The sequence below is a fragment of the Hyaena hyaena genome, unplaced genomic scaffold, assembly GCF_003009895.1.
Source record: "Hyaena hyaena isolate Hyena2069 unplaced genomic scaffold, ASM300989v1 scaffold_696, whole genome shotgun sequence".
NCBI classification, from domain to species: domain Eukaryota; kingdom Metazoa; phylum Chordata; class Mammalia; order Carnivora; family Hyaenidae; genus Hyaena; species Hyaena hyaena.
In genome coordinates this window covers 744059-760982 of record NW_024081328.1, presented here as the reverse complement: position 1 = coordinate 760982, position 16924 = coordinate 744059, and the positions used below count along the sequence as shown (strand labels likewise).

At 38.2% G+C, this 16924-nt stretch overlaps 1 protein-coding gene across 4 annotated transcripts in view; it reads right to left on the bottom strand.

The window, feature by feature from the left end:
• MCTP2 (multiple C2 and transmembrane domain containing 2) overlaps positions 1–16924 on the bottom strand; it is a 250521-nt gene that overhangs the window by 28084 nt on the left and 205513 nt on the right. For 3 of the 4 annotated variants that reach the window (XM_039217474.1, XM_039217476.1, XM_039217477.1), the window contains 2 exons: positions 6799–6921; positions 3371–3412 (listed from right to left, as the gene is read on the bottom strand). In XM_039217474.1, the coding sequence (XP_039073405.1) occupies positions 3371–3412; positions 6799–6921 (165 nt within the window). The remainder of the gene's footprint in view (positions 1–3370; positions 3413–6798; positions 6922–16924) is intronic. The other variant, XM_039217475.1, reaches the window with a different exon arrangement.

Below are 16924 nucleotides of genomic sequence, written 5' to 3'. Positions count from 1 at the left end.
ATGTGGGACTCGAACTCATGAACTATGAGATCACGACCTGAGTTGAAGTCGGACACCTAATCGAGTGAGCCACCCAGGTGCCCCTTGATGTTTATTTTCTTAAAGAAAAACATCCATACCTGTTTTTCCGCCCATAACTGACACAGAAGGGTGACGTCTTCCCCCGCCCCCCAAACACCGTAAGAACGATTGTTCACTCATTGATAATCCTAGAACAAATCATTTAAGTCCTATTTCTGACGGCCGAGTTAAAAGCACGCCAACTCACAGTGCAGAAATCACAGTGCAGTTTCTTTATCATAGCAACAGATAGGGCTTTTTTTTTTTTTTACATGCCCTTATGATTTCTTCTTGCTGATATTAATAGTAAATGCTGAAATAGCCTATGTAGGCATTTGTTGGGCTGGCAAAAAGAAAGAAACTCTAATGCAAGTATTTATACCTTCTGCAATGAAAACAAGATATTATTGCTTTGTGTGACCTTTCCTAAGTATGGGATACAGCATTTTACACAATAGTTTCTTGGTTCGTGCTTCAATTACTGACCTTTACTGTGCAGAAAATTAATGCAATTTTCATTGTAATCCATCCTTACAAATAAGGTCCACATAGAAGAATTCCATATGTGGACTCTCATAGAAATCAGAAATGTCACCTGATTGCCGTTGGCTGAACTTAACCATTATCTGTTTGTTCAGGGGTCCCCAGCAAACTATACTTGTAACAAGCAATTTCTCGTGTGGGGCCATCAGGAATCAGAGAGGAAGATTTCCTCTCTTCAAAGGTTTAGTCTGTACTTTTAGTTTCCTAAAAGCCAAAAACCTAGTTACCTGAAGGTTCTATGGTATTTCTGAAAGTCTATGTACACACACACACACAAAGGGAGGCAGAGTTGTTCAGGCTCACTTGGCTTCTAATACCAGAGGTCCCCACCATGGACTTCTGACAATGAGAAGGAACAAGAGGCTACAGTGATGTCATTTTACAACAATCCCCCTTCCAGACCATAAAAGTATGACAGACCCCAGACCACGTCCTGGCCTGTGCATCAGAGACAGGCAGAAGACGGGAATGTGTCCATCTCCTGAGGAAACTCGGCCGAGAGGCCCTGATGTGCTTTCATCTTCCACAGTCCCTTGTGATGGTATTTGGTGGGAAGAGGCGCTGGCAATTAAGGAGTGTCACTTTCAAGATGGATAGTTTGGATAGAAAGGAGTTTCCTCTGTTCTTCTGGTTTGGAAGGAAACGGCTGTGTGTTTATAATTTGTAAACAGCCCATCGCTCACTGGGTGTGTTACTGTTCCCAGAAGCCTGGTCTGTCACATCTAACATGCAACAGGAGCCAAGAGGGCTCTGTGGGTAAGCCCTTCGAAACAGCACACTGTGGAGGGCAATAGCCCAGCGCCTGTGTGTGCAGGCCTCTGAGGGGCACATCTCAGCTGTGGAGGCTGCTGTATGCACAGAAATGATGGACTGTACTATATATGTGGATGACGTGGGCTCCAGAAGTTTTAAAGTTGAAAATCCCTCTATACTTTACAAATCTCGTAGAAAAGTGTGAGTGGAAAGGTACTGATAAGGACTGCAAAGTTTGCCAGTCTGCCTAACAGGTTGTGTTAGGCAGAAAGAGGCATATGGAGAAGTCAAAACTTCATTTTGGATTTATTCCTCTGGATGATTTCACAGACATATAAAATTGAGGAAGACAACATGCACGGCTGTGCTGTGGCTCTTCAAGGTCCTATGAAAATATTACAATCAACGTATCCTGAGACCAGAATTGCCCTGAAGGAAATGGGAAATGCCCCGATGCCAATGCCCTCTGTGTGGATGGGGTTTGGCCCATCTGCCGTGGGGAGGGCTGTGCTTGGATAAATGCAAGAGCTCCAAAGCTCGTCCGTGTAGATGCAATGGTTCTGACCCAGTTGTCCTTGTCTCGAAAGGCCTGAGACACAGCCAAACTGGTTTTCCCTCCAGACCCCCGGACCCCCCCCACAATCTTTAGGGCACCTCAGTAGAAGGTTGCATTGTGACAACCACCGGTCTGGACTCCACGGATGGAAGAGGCTGCCTGCTGGTTTACTGAAGCCCGCTTTCTCATCCCTTGCCTTCTTGCTGGATGCTCTCCTTTATCAGCTGGGCCACAGACACATGGTCACAATTATCTCTAAAGGGCAGAGGACTCACTCTTCCATGGAAGGCTCATTTTAACAGACAGAGCCAGACAGAAGGAAATCCTCCCCATTTCTGAGCCTTGGTGAATCAAATTTAGAATTCTGCTTGTAAAGGTTCAGAAGAATTTCATTAGCACTTGTGTTTATTTTGGTGAAACATCCCATCACCATGTATGTTCGCTTGGCTACAACTTTTTCGTGCTCAAGGAGTCACATCACTCAGAAGCAACTCCCGTCGACTCATCAGCAAGAAAGTTGTGTCTGCGTGACCTTGTTCTGTGAAGAGTCGATGCCGTTGAAAAAATATTAGAGTGTATTTTATTATTTTGCTATTAATGATCATCTCAGCACAACAAATATGATGTGCTCTGTAATCCGCCCAAGTTGTTTCACATGGGCAAAACCATCTGGCTTGCCCAATTAATTTTAAGGCTGTTTGTGCCACGGAGCCAGTGTTTTCTAATTCATTGCTCTTTTCTAGGCATTTTCTACTGGATACTTCACTCTTAAGATTCCCCCTTCTGCACCCTTTACCCCTCCGGCAAGCGTCCTAGACGCTACCATCTCGAACCCCATATACCCGCAGGTTCTAGGGGGCTGCAAGTCCATTAAACTGGTAAAATCTCATTTGGCATTTCACTTTTTTTTTTTTCACTATATTCCAGAAGGTTTGTCTGAAAGCGTAATGACAACAAAAGCGGCATATTTCAGAGATTCTCCCAGGAGAAGAAAAAGGACAGATGTACACAGACATATAGCTGCAAACACTGCCAGCAGCAGCTGCGAAAGTGACAGGCTCTGAAGTGGGTGACCACCCCACGGATCTCAGACAGGAGGCTAAAGGAACAGCAATTTCACTTGATTTACTTTGGACTTCCCAGACTACCTCGGATGTACCTTTTATACACCAGGAAGGCTCGCCTTCACTCTAGTCAAATGACCAGCCTCCCGTAGATTTGCTTCTTATAATATTTCAGGGACCCCTTATATTTTACTCCTTTTTATCCTCACTTAATAAGATCTTTAAAAAGTGATATCCTTTGTAAATTACAAATACATTACTATACCGGACACTCCATAATACCCGACCCCCCCCCAAAATAAAAGGGTTTGACTCAACTGGGTAAAACACTACCTGCTGACAAGATTAACGTTCCCTTTCATGAGCTTTCCTGAGCTTTCCTGAGCACACCCACCTTGTCATCGTCATACTCCTCTTCCTCCAAGTCGGTGCTCTCCTGAAAGAAGAAACCGCAATTTGTTACTATAACATCTGCTGAAATGACCAAATGCAAATGCAAATTAAACCCATACATACTTTTTGAGGTTTTCTACATAATTGAAGCACTGGTGTTTTTTTTAAATACATTATAACCTCTTAGAAAATAATGCTTTGGAAGTTCAGGGACTCTGCGGCAAGCCTATAAAACAGGATGCATCATCTACATAAAACTTAACTATAAATAAAGCTATTAGGCGAGTGCCCTTTGAAGGCATCCAGCTTTAAAAATGCATTGGCAGGCTGTACTTTCTGTAAACAGTTTGTTCTTATTCTGACAAATGAGCCAACTGCTATGTTAAGGCTGAGAACACTGTCCTCGGTTTGTGTGAGGCTCATTGTTATAATGACTGCGCTTCTCCTTTGGGGCCATTACTGAAACATTAGACAGTAGGAAATGCATTAGTCTGAATATAATCAATCTCGAGAATAAGTTACAGGTTTCTGAGCATTATTACTGTTTTCCTTGGGATTTGGGGAGGGGGACGGTGGGGGCAGGTGAGGGGACGAAACTCAGGCTCTGAGGGGGACTCACAGGCACCTGGCTTTAGTCTGGGGGGTGCTAAAGCACCAGGTGTGGGGAATAGGCTTGTTCAGACTGGCTTAGCGATCTTGGCTTGGGGTGTCTGGATGGCTCAGTTGGTTGAGTCCAAGTCTTGATTTTGGCTCAGGTCATGATCTCGTGGTTCTTGACTTTGAGCCTCACATTGGGCTCTGCATGGACGGTGTGGAGCTTGCTTGGGATTCTCTTTCGTCCCTCTCTCTCTCTGCCCCTGCTCTCTCTCTCTCTCTCTTTCTCTGTCTCTCTCTCTCCCCACCCCTCTCAAAATAAATGAACTTAAAAAAAATCTTGGCTATTTAGGAGATACGTTTCAATCATAAAACGGCAATATTTAAAAGCCAACACATGTTAGGACACAACCAATGGGTTCAGTAGCTCAGACAAAATGCTGGAGATTAGAAACCCAGGGGCGGTTTTGAGCTTGAACGTTTACCTTTCTGCTTAACCACCTTGCAAAGGCACACCGTTTAGATGCCATTGTTCCAGTAGTAAACAAATTGTCAATATCACCTTCTTAAAGAAAAGAGTAACTCTGAAGTATCCAGAGAGTATTCTGGTCTCCTCCATAAAACCACGGGGCAGTTACCAGGCAATTTCTCCAGGGCTGGTGCTGTATTACCCCCAGAACTCCCACGAGCTTCAGTGAGTGGTGTGTGACACCCCACTGATGCCGAAGAACTCACCTATTCACCGATGGCGGCACACATTTCATGAAAGCAAGTGGGTAAAAACACATGCAATAAAAAACATGTTGTGGGAGGAAAAGCATTGTAACGAGGAGTTAGAAGTCTTCAGCCTGGGACAAAGTCTTCAGCTTAAGATACTGTTCCAGCACTTTCTGCTTGTGACCTTGACCAAATCACTTGGCCACCCTGGGGCTTAGTTTCATCAAGCATAAAATAAAAAATAAGTAATTCGTGCCTTCTTTGTAGTTATGTTATCAAGATTAAAGTAAGTAACAAATTTGGGATGCCTGGGTGGTTCAGTTCATTAACTCTCCAACTCTTGATTTCAGCTTGGGTCATGATCTCAGGGTTCGTGAGATCGAGCCCCACATCGGGCTCCATGCTGATAGCACAGAACATGCTTGGGATTCTCTCTCTCCCTGTCTCTGTCTTCCCCTTCTCTACTCAAACACATGTGCTCTCTCTCTCTCAAAATAAATAAGCTTAAAAAATAGGTAACTAATTTGAAAATGTTTTGTAAATTAAAAAGATTTTATATATACACACATTTATATGTACATGAACTTCCATATGCTAATATATCCATATGTACAGGTATAGACATCAGCCTACAAATGCATACATGTTTGAACACACACACACACACTCGCGCTATAAACACACACATCATATATGTAGCTGGAAAATAAAATATGATCAGAAATTATAAAAATGTTAGTTGCCAGCACTTTTTACTAAAGATGTTTTTCTGAAAATTCCCCTCATCTGTATCTCTGTGAAACTTAGTCCTTAAGCAATCCTGTACTTTAAAGGTATTTATTTATTAGTTCATTCTAGCATCTTTAGGCCCCTCATTATTGATATATGCCTGTGGCTATGGCATTAAACAATCAAATATCAAACAGAACAGAATTTTGAATTTGCTTGATGTTTTTGCTCCCTGCTCAAACACTCATTTTCTCTACTTCTTTTCTAACCGAAATGACAGCAAAACGTCCCTTTAATATCCATTATTTAGAGATTTAAAAAAAATAGCATTGTAAGGAAAACTGGATGAAGACAGTCAGCTTTTGAGTCTTGAAAAACCCAATGTGAAGATATTTTATTATTATGTCTCAGGATCTTAGATTTCTGCTTATTTTTTAATGTTTATTTATTTTTGAGAAAGAGAAAAAGAGAGACAGAGTGCAAGAAGGGGAGGGGCAGAGAGAGAGGGAGACACGGAAACTGAAGCTCCAGGCTCTTAGTTGTCAGCAGAAAGCCTGATGCAGGGCTTGAACTCATGGACTGTGAGATCATGACCTGAGCCTGAGTCGGATCCTTAACTGGCTGAGCCACTCAGGCGTCCCTCTTAGATCTCTGCTTTAAAAAAATTCAGTTCTTGAATCTGGAAGTCTGAGATAATATCATAAAGCAAGTCTATAAATGTAAGTTCCTGCTAACCCAGAGCAGGAAAAGAATCTCTGGGCTGGGGAAACTGAGTCAGAGAGTAAGTATGACAAGTTGATGCTGGGGTAGGTCTTTGAGAAGAGGCCTGCTGGTGCTTCCTTCAACACCATGGGAAGCTTGAGATTTATAAGACTGGGGGCACCCCAAAAATAGAGGTGCCCAGGGCCCCCACCTTCTGATTTCCCTGGCAGTTGGCAAAGCTCTGAAGGCTTTAACCAGAGGCAAAACCCGCAAAGCGCGCTTGGGTGGAAAGGCCGGAGTTAGCCTCCCAAATGCTTTCTGTGCCTTGCATGGGCTCGAGGAGACGCCAAAGGCATTTTTTCAGTGGATGAGATGGTTATTCACAGTAACCTTGCAATTAACCAGGTGGGTGCACATTGAAATATGCTGCCTGCATGGTAACGATGACCGATCACCGGAGGGCTCCCCTCAAGCTAAGAATGGAGGTCGAGACTCAGGAACACAACCTAGAAGGAACGCTCCAGGGTTACACCCAATAAAAGTCCTCCATGATAACATAAATGTGTGTGCAAAGTTGCTCCTCCCCTCGCAGACCAAGAGGACTCGGGCCATGATTCAGTGGTGGTTCGTTGTGGTTCCCATGGTTTCCCCTAGTCGAATGTCACCATCACTGGGATGTCTGCTCACCTGGCCATCCTGGATGCTGTTGATCTTCCCTTTTGTGAGAAAGATGAAGTTGTAGATGAAGAGTAGTAATAAGGCCAGGGGGACCATGTACAGCTCAAAATTCCAGACAGTGATCAAAAATACCTGATGAGAGCACAAGACAAAATCGCTGCTTGAAAAATCAGTCTGGGAGTCATTTTAACACCCTTCTCCTTGACTTAACAGACGTTAAATCCAGGATGCTGTCTATGGCAGCTTATATGGAATGGTTACAGACAGATTAACAACCGCCCCCCCCCCCACAGACACACAGACACACACAGATACACACAGACACACACACAGACACACACACACACACACACACACACACTTCACACAATTTTAGAACCGGAAGTAAAATGAGGAAGATACAGAAATGAGTTGGCCAGTCTCACTCTGAAATGGACAGTACAGTAGCCCTGTACCTGGAAATCCCATTACTCTATCAACCATATTCAATTTTTTGCTCCTAGATTTACCAGAATTTAGTAAAGCAGTATGGAAAACTCCAAGGACTCAGAAAGGCAGATTTTGCCAACAATAAGGTTTACTTGAACTGTAAAGTGTGGTGATGACTTTTTAAATTGGCTGCCAATGGGGGCATCTGGGGGGCTCAGTCAGTTAAGCATCCGACTTCAGCTCAGGTCATGATCTCATGCTTCGTGAGTTCAAGCCTTGTATCAGGCTCTGTGCTAACAGCCAGCTCAGAGCCTGGAGCCTGTTTCAGATTCTGTGTCTTCCACTCTCTCTGACCCTCCTCGGCTCACACTATCTCTCTTTCTGTCTCAGAAATAAATTTAAAAAAAAAAACATTAAAAAAATAAATTTGCTGCCAATGTTTAAAATTCCAAATATTTCAGATAGAAACCTCAGAGAGCCAAAATCTCTTTAAAGAATCTTAAAATTTTATAATTTTGAGGCTGGCTGGTCACAAGGAAATCATGAGCTAGAACTGCTCATATCAAACCAGGTATGTGCTTTACCTGCCCAATTACTGTCAGCCTCGGAATTTGGGACACTTTCCTATAGAAAGACAAGCAAGAGCTTGGGTTTGAGCCAAAGTATCCATGTGACAATGGCCACTGGAGACATGAATACAAGTAAGACATGGCCCTACGTCCAAGGAACAAGCGAATTAGGACAAACATGAAAAAAAAAACCCATGATAATTAAAACATGAGGCAGGAGTGAAGTTGTGGGAAAATTATTTCAGACTTGAGCCTCACTTTCTTTTCCGTTTCACAGGTAGTTCAGAAGATAAAATAAGGTAATTTGTGGTTATCAACTGTTAGCTTGTGTTTGAAGAAGTTACTCTTGTAACAGGTCAACTTAGCAGAGGCAAATTATTGCATCTTAAATATTAAATCTTCCTCACCCAAAGCAATATTGTTTCAGCAATTACTGAAAAAATTTTCTTCCATGCTAGAGATTTATTTTTGTAGATATTATACATTTCCTGCTTATATTTTGTTTGCTATTCTGAATTTAATCATTCATTCCATTATACATTTCAAGCAGATAATTATTTGCTTATAAAAGCTAATAATTTGTACCTATTGATTTTTAAATTAGTAACATGACTGAATTTTGTACTATTTCAAGTAGCTTTTCATTTCACTTGGGGGGGGTGGTTCTAAGAATATAGTTTACAATCCGCAAATGACCTGCTTTGTTTCCTCTTGTCTAATATCTACAACTTTCTGATATGCATTAGAAATTTACCTTTATTACTAACTAAACAATTTTAAATAAAACTGTTGAAAGGGCTATCATTGTCTAACTCCTGAATTTAATGAAAATGCTTCTATTTTTCTATCATTAAGCATGATGTTGACTTTTAGTCTGAGCTATGTAAATCATTTCACGTTAGGCAGATAATCAACCATTTTTAAACTAGAAAGTTGACACACATGCCCATAATAACCCATTTTTAAACTAGAAAGATAATATCTAGGCATTCATTTTATTATTCTTAATATTTAAAAATATATTTTATGAATCCTCTATGAAAACATTTGAAAAAGGAAAATCTTTTGAAAATAAGAATACTTATATCAATTTTGACAAGGATTTATTTCTTATTTTTAAAATCAGGAATGGAAGAGGGTGGGTTATTAACTAATTATTCTTTTACTATCTTTTGAAATAAGGAAGGTTTTTTTTCCTTTTCATTTTAGAACCTCAACATGGTGAATTATATTTATAATTTCCTAATATTGAAGTAAACTTGTATTTCTGGAAGAAACCTCCTCTTTACTGGATTGTAATACTCTTTTAATATACTCTTGTGCTTGCTAACACTTGAAGATGTGTTTGCACAGATACCCATGTGTTACATGTGTTAACTATTTAACCTGTTTATATTATTTTTAGGTTCTAGCATCACCATTATTTTGGTACACTCCATTCTTTATCTTTGCCTAGGATAATTTTTTCATGTCATATTACTAAATAGTCCAAGAATGAAAAAATTACACAGACTAATTTAACTAGTGCCCATGTACCCACACCTAATAAGCCTTGTCAATGTGCTTTTATTTCCATTATGTATTATTCTTCCTTTTTTTTTTTTTTAAGTAAAACACGTAAGATAATTGTTTCTCATTGTTGATCATCACCTGCTGCCTCAACCTGCTCTTCCCATTCCCAGAAGCTAATCAAAAATGGATGTGAATCCTTGCCATCTAAGGACATTGAAGGTTTATAATAGAAATAACATAACATCAAAATGTACCTATCATTCTAAAAATTTTTTTATTTAATATATTTCTTAGATTTGTTGATGGTGTAGGTATAAATCAACTACGTTCATTTTAACTAGTACATGGTACCCCATTCAAATAAGGTTCTGGAATTTACCCATTATACTCTCTTATCATTGAAAACTTAGGTAGAAACAGCAGTTGTATTATTTAATGTGGTCAAACATATTCATCTTCAATCTTAGATTTTGTACCTTTAATGTTCAAAGTTCTACTTAAGGAATCATATTCCACTCTGAGATGATAAAGTTATTTCATCATGTTTTCTCCCAAAAGACAATTGTCTGTGGGTTCCTTATTTTGCCTCCAGTGTTTTTTGGTTTATAGATGGAAACAAGCTTCCAATCTGAACTTTTCCCTTTGAGCCAACTTTTACAACCAGATTGTGGTACTGATCCCTATTTTTGTACTGTTTTTATCGCCATTTCTGCTATGTACCAAGTCCCACATGAGAGTGTTTACTTACGTGCACAATAATCCTGCCCATTGGTACATATTTCTATTTTACCAAGACCACATCTTTAACTCTAGTTTAGTAACCAGATGACATATAAGTAAGCAAATCTCTTTTACTTCACTTTCAAATTTATCTTGGATAATTCTTCGTACTTGACCCTCCCACATGTATTTTTTTTTTATTTTTATTTATTTATTTTTTTACAAATAGTTTATTGTCAAATTAGTTTCCACATAACACTCAGTGCTCATCCCCACAAGTGTCCTCCTCCATGCCCATCCCTCCTCCATCAGTCCTCAGTTTTTGTCAGCATTCAAGAGTCTCTCATGGTTTGCCTCTCTCCCTTTCCCCCACCATTTCCTCCTTTCTTCTCCCCCTTGTTCCTCTTTTAAGTTCCTCCTAATCCTCCTATACGTGCAAATATATGATATTTGTCCTTCTCTGCCTGACTTATTTCGCTCAGCATAACACCCTCAAGGTCCATCCATGTTGCTATATATGGCCAGATTTCATTCTTTCTCATTGCCACCACATGTATTTTAGAATCAATGTGTAACATTCCATAAAATTCTTGGGCAAAGTTTCATTGGGATAGCTGTGAGTGTATGTATTGATCTGGAGAGAAGTGATATCCTGACATTGGCTTTCTGAATCATGAGGATTATTTATTTCTCCATATATTCATGACTTTTATATAATATCTCAAAATATTTTATTACTTTCATCTTACTGACTTTGCATATGTTTTATTATTTTTCTAAGTAACTTAACAGTTTTGATACTATTACAAATAGGGTCCTTTTAAACTTATATACTTTATTGGTTACTTTGGGCACAGGCGTACTGATTTTTCTATGTTGTTCACATCATTTCTGACCCCGCTTATTAGTGGTAGGACATTTCTTTTCTTTTTAAAGTTTTTTAATTTATTTTGAGAGAGACAGAGACAGAGCAAGGAGGGAAGGTGTAGAAAGAGAGGGAGAGTGAATCCAGAACAGCCTCAGCACTGCCAGCACAGAACCGGATGTGGGACTCAAATCCACAAAGACATGAGATCATAACCCGATCTGAAAAAAAGAGTCAGATGCTTAAGTGACTGAGCCAACCATCTAGGTGCCCCAGGAGATTTCAAATGTATCCTTTTGGAGATCTGATGTGGAAAATCATATAAAGCGTAAATTATGACTTTCTTTCACCTTCCAATCTATGTGTTACTTACATATTCTTGTAGTGCTAAATCTCTATACTTTGAAAAAATAAGGAAGTATAGAATTTTTGAAATACTTTTTGAATCAATGCATATCATGATGTTATTAATTTTCTCCAGTCTATTAATCTGGTGTGCTTTATCAGCTTTATTTCCTATTTTATAATTTATATTTTCCTATTAAGTTTCTTTTTAAAGGTTTCTTTCTTTTACTTTTATGTCTTGCTTTGCTATAACAGAAACGACATAAAGAAAAGTAGAGAAAAATAGGACAGTGATTACTAGGGAAAGCCACATATTTTCCTAATTGTTATCGATTTCCCTTTCCTAGTTCTTAAAGTTCTTTTAGGATTAGGAGTTTTAACTGTAATCTAAGTCATTACTAGTTCTTAATGTCTACTGGATAAGTGGAATTTTATTGTTTTTCTTATATTGCTAAGTATAACTTTAAGTGAAAAGAGGCTGATAAGAAACCGTTGGGAAAAATTAGAAAATGGCATATTTGTAGTTTATTTTCTTCATCATAAAGCTATTTGTAAAATGTCTTTAACAAAATTACTTGCACATCAACTACTATTATAGGGATGTTGTGCTAGATAAACACCTCATTTGCTATAAGATTTGCCTCTATCAAGTATAGTTAAGTAATACCAGAAAGTATTTTACAACAAAAATGGAGCCACATTTAAATATCACATTCAGAGGGCTCAAAATTCTTTCAGAGTGAGACACTCATGCCTTTAGAAATATTTTTAAGGGGAACCTGGCTGGCTCAGTCAGTAGGGCATGCAACTCTTGATCTCAGAGTCATGAGTTCAAGCCCCGCATTGAGTGTAGAGCTTGCTTTAAAAAAAGAAAAGGAACATTTTATTTTTTTTTATTTTTTTATTTTTTAAATGTTTTATTTATTTCTAGGAGAGAGAGAGAGAGACAGCATGAGCAGGGGAGGGTCAGAGAGAGAGGGAGTCACAGACTCTGAAACAGGCTCCAGGCTCTGAGCTGGCAGTCAGCACAGAACCCGACGCGGGGCTCGAACCCACGAACCGCGAGATCATGACCTAAGCGAAAGTCGGACGCTTAACCGACTAAGCCACCCAGGCGCCCCAGAAAAGGAACATTTTAAAACTCAATGCATATTTCTTACAGCTGTAATGAAGAGTTAATTTCCTTTCAGCAAAATATTACTACTACTACTACTACTTATACCCTGAAAACAAGTTTTCAAGAAAGATAATTGGTAGACCCTGGTAGTTGGTAGGTAGATAGGAGACTTTGATGCAAGGTTATTTGCAGGGGAATTGAAAGCTTGGCAGAAGAAATCAGATTTGTAATTTTTTTTTTTTTTTTTTTGCATCTTTACCTCAAGAACAGTTGCACTCACAGTGGTGGTACCAGTTGATTAGAACACAAAAGAAAGATTTGCCCTCTTTCTGAGTGGAGGAAACATGGAAAGAAGCTGGGGACAATCAGGGCCACAAGAGTACATAGAGGTGCAGTGAAAGGAGAGAGCAAGCAAATAAAAACCCTAAATTCTGTATGTGAACTCTGCTATGAGTGTTTGCCATGGATGTGGGGCAGACTCAAAGCAGCCTTAATGATCAGAACTCCCACCCACAGGAGATTTGACAGAATTGGCAGCTAGAGCTTCATGAAGTTAAATGCCTTCTTAAAAAATAAAATCAACCTTATTTGGGGGCACCTGGGTGGCTGAGTCAGTTAAGCATCTGACTCTTGATTTCGGCTCAGGTCATAGTCTCACGGTTCGTGAGTTCAAGCCCCACTAACGGTATAGACTCTACTTGAAATTCTCTCTCTCTCCTTCTCTCTCTCTGCACTTCCTCTGCCCTCTGTGTCCCTCTTTCTCTTAAAATAAATGAATAACTTTAGCAAAAAAAAAAAATCAACCTTATTTGAAAGAATGTTAGAAAATCTAAGGTCTTCACTGCATAACACTCCTAACATCTAAGATACAATTAAAAATCAGTTGACACATGAAGAGTCAGAAAAATGTAATTCAATTTCAAGGAAAAGGCAATCACCAGATACCAAGTTCAAGGTGAATCAGATGTTAAAATTATAAGATATGAACTTTAAACCCCCTATTAAAAATATGCTCAATGAGGTGAGGGAAAATAAACTCATATACTGAATGATAATTAATAAATATAAGCAGGAAACATAACAAATAATAAAAGTGAAAATTGTCAATCTAAAAGAATACAACATTTAAAATTTTCAAAAAATTCAATGGATATGCTCAGTAGCACATGGAAGAAGAAAAAGTCAGTGAACATAAAGATACATCAGAAGAAATCTTATCTGAAAGAGAGAAAAAGTGTTTTGAAAATGTGAATGGACTTTCTGTAGCCCATGGGATAACTTCAGAAGTTCTAATATAGGTCTCTGGAATCTCAGACAAAGAAAGAAGTTAAAAATTACATAAAGAATTAATGACTGAGTACTCTTTAGAGAAACCCAAGCAGAATACATTTAAGAAGAGCAGGCTTAGGCATATATGTTATAATCGCACTTTTGAAAAACAAAACAGGGTCTTGAAATCAACTAAAGAAAAATGATGAATTGCGTTCATGAGCATAACTATTCGAATGGCTATGATATGACATTAGAAACCATGGAGACAAGAAGACAGTGCAACGATTTCAATGTGTTAAACAAAAAACAACAACAGAAACAAAAACTACCCACCTAGAATTCTATACCCAACAAAAATATCCTTCATGAATGAAGGTGATGTAAAGATATAGATAAGAGTAAATTAAAAGATTTTTTTTTGTCAGTATACATTCACATCAATAAATGCTAAAAGAGTTCTTCAGATTGAAGGAAAAAGATACCAGATGGAAACTCAAACTTCAGGAAGAAACAGAGAGCATCAGAAATGCTGGATACATAGAACAATATGGAAGACTATTTTTTTTTATTTTCTTTAGAATTCATAAAACTGTTTAAAGCTATGCTTATAGCATAAACTTGGTGGGGCTTATAATGTCCTTAGATGTAATACATATGAAAATCAAAACAGAAAGGAGGTAGGGTGAGTGGGTAAATTGACTTAAATGAATTGCAATGTTTCTATGTTTTAGCTGAAGTGCTTTGATAATAATTCTAAATTGACTATCAAAAGTTAAGGGAGATTACACATTCACACTTGCACATTAATCCCTAGGGCAATCACTAAAAGAATAATTTGTGAGGAATACATAAAGGTGGATGAATTAAAATGGAACTCAAAAAGGCGCAAAAAGAGAAACAAGAGTAAAGAACATAGTAGACAGAAAATAATAAAACAGTAACTGAAATCCAGTGATATCAATAGTTACTTTAAATGTTAATGAAATAAATACTATAAACATAAAAAACAGAGATGAGAATAAAGTAAACAACTCTGTTGCAAAAAAAAATGACCATTTTAGCTAAAGGAAAAATTTGTTGGGTCACCTAGGTGGCTCAGTCAGTTAAGCTTCTAACTTCGGCTCAGGTCATGATCTCACAGCTTGTGAGTTCGAGCCCCACATTGTCTGGGCTGACAACTCAGAGCCTGGAGCCTGCTTCAGATTCTGTCCCTTCCCTGCTCACAGTGTGTCTCTCACTGTCTCTCTCTCAAAAAATAAATAAACTATAAAAAATTTTAAAGGAAAAATTTGTTGAAAAACACAACTTAACAAAGTTAAGTAATAGATCAATTTAATTTACTATGTAAAGTGTCCTAGCAAGAAAAATTCAAGCCTAAATGGTTTCACTCTTTAATTCTATCAAACAGTCAAAGAAGAAAGAACATCACATTGGAGGAAACATATCACATCTAATTTTATAAAGCCATTATCACCCTGATACCAAAATTTACAAAGTTATTACAATAAAATCAATTATAGAAAAATATCCAACATGAAAAAAATACAAACATTAGAAAAATAATACCAAATCAAATCAAGAAATATATAAAAAATATATTTTTTTATTTACAGTGGTATGACCAAGTAGAATATGTTCTAAGAATGCAGGATTAGCTTCACGTCAAAAATCAACCAATGTAGTTCACCATATTGACAGAATAAAGGTTAAGCTTTCTTATTTTAATAGATGTGGAAATAGAATCTGACAAAAAATTCAACACTCTTAACAAATAATGAAAAGAAGAAATTTCTTCAATCTGAAAGGACACTTACTAAATTTTTAGAGTTCCCATATTTGATCATACTTGGCAGTGGTTTGTTAAAGGTAAGTCATGATTTGAAAAGCTGATGTTAACAAATCAATGCATGCTAAGAAGGAAACTACTTAGGCACACAACCATATAAATTAATCTCAAACAACACTGAGTGAAAGAAATCTTATTATACAAAAGAGCACAAACTATATGATTTTACTTAGATGACATCCTAGGACAAGCAAAAACTGTGTGATTTCCTTCTAAAATTAGAGACAAGGTAAAGATGTCTGCGTTCACTAACTCTATTCAGTATTAGACCCAATGTTCTAGCCACTACAAAAAAGTAAAAGAAATGAAATAAAAGGCATGAGTTTAAAAAAGGAGAAAGGTAAAACTGTCTCTTTCTATAGATGACATGATTTTCTTTGCATAGAAAATCTTAAGAATCTACAAAGCAAATCCTAGAAATAATTAAATCTACCAAATCATAAAGTTATTTAAAAAAGTAAATCCCATTTATATATTTAAAAAAACACCTTGAAAATGACTGTTAAAATTTCCATTTTGATAGCATCGAAACCCATAAAAATATATGCCTGGATGGCTCAGACAGTTGAGCGTCAACTTCAGGTCCGATCATGATCTCACGGTTCATGGGTTTGAGCCCTGCATCAGGTTCTGTGCTGACAGCTCAGAGCCTGGAGCCTGCTTTAGATTATGTATCTCTCTCTCTCTCTCTCTCTCTCTTTCTCTCTCAAAGATAAATAAGCACTTAAAAATAAAAAAAAAACAACGGAAAAAAAACAAGTGATGGGATCATTAAAGCAATTTTAACAAATAAAGCTTATGCCATGTAATTTTACAACTTATAATAAATATATAGTGATGACAGTGTGGTGCTGGCCAAAATAAATAAATAAATAAATAAGTGTAGACATCAATGTAACAGAAAATAGTTCCAGAAAGAGATCCACATACATGCAGTTAATTAAGAAAGTTGCCAAGGGAAATTGCCTGAGGGGGTTGCCTGGGAAGCTGTGTCTAAGGCAATTTCAGCGGGGCGCGCGGACGGGGATTTGGAGATTGGAACTGGCCTGGGTTGAAGAGTGCAACCAACTTCGGCTGTGCCCCCGGTACAGGGAGTTTACACGCCCAAAAAAGTGAGGAGCAGCACTTGCTTCGAGAAGGGACTGGAGCACCGTCACTCTCCTCCCCACAACCGCCGAGGCAGAGCTCCCGCCAGAGGCATTGGATCACGCCACGCCCATCCCTGCCTGAGAGCTGCCCTCCTCCCTTTTTTTTTTCTTTTCTTTTTTTTTTTTGTGCTTTTTTTCCTTTTTTTCTTTCTTTCTTTTTCTTTTTTTCCCCTTTCTTCCTCTTTCTTTTTTTCTTCTTCTTTCTCTTTTCTCTCTTTTTTCCCCAGAACACTGACCTGATTAACTCTGGTCGCCAGCTTGCTTAAACAATCACGAGTCCATTCTGTAAATGTAAATTCTACACCTACTGAC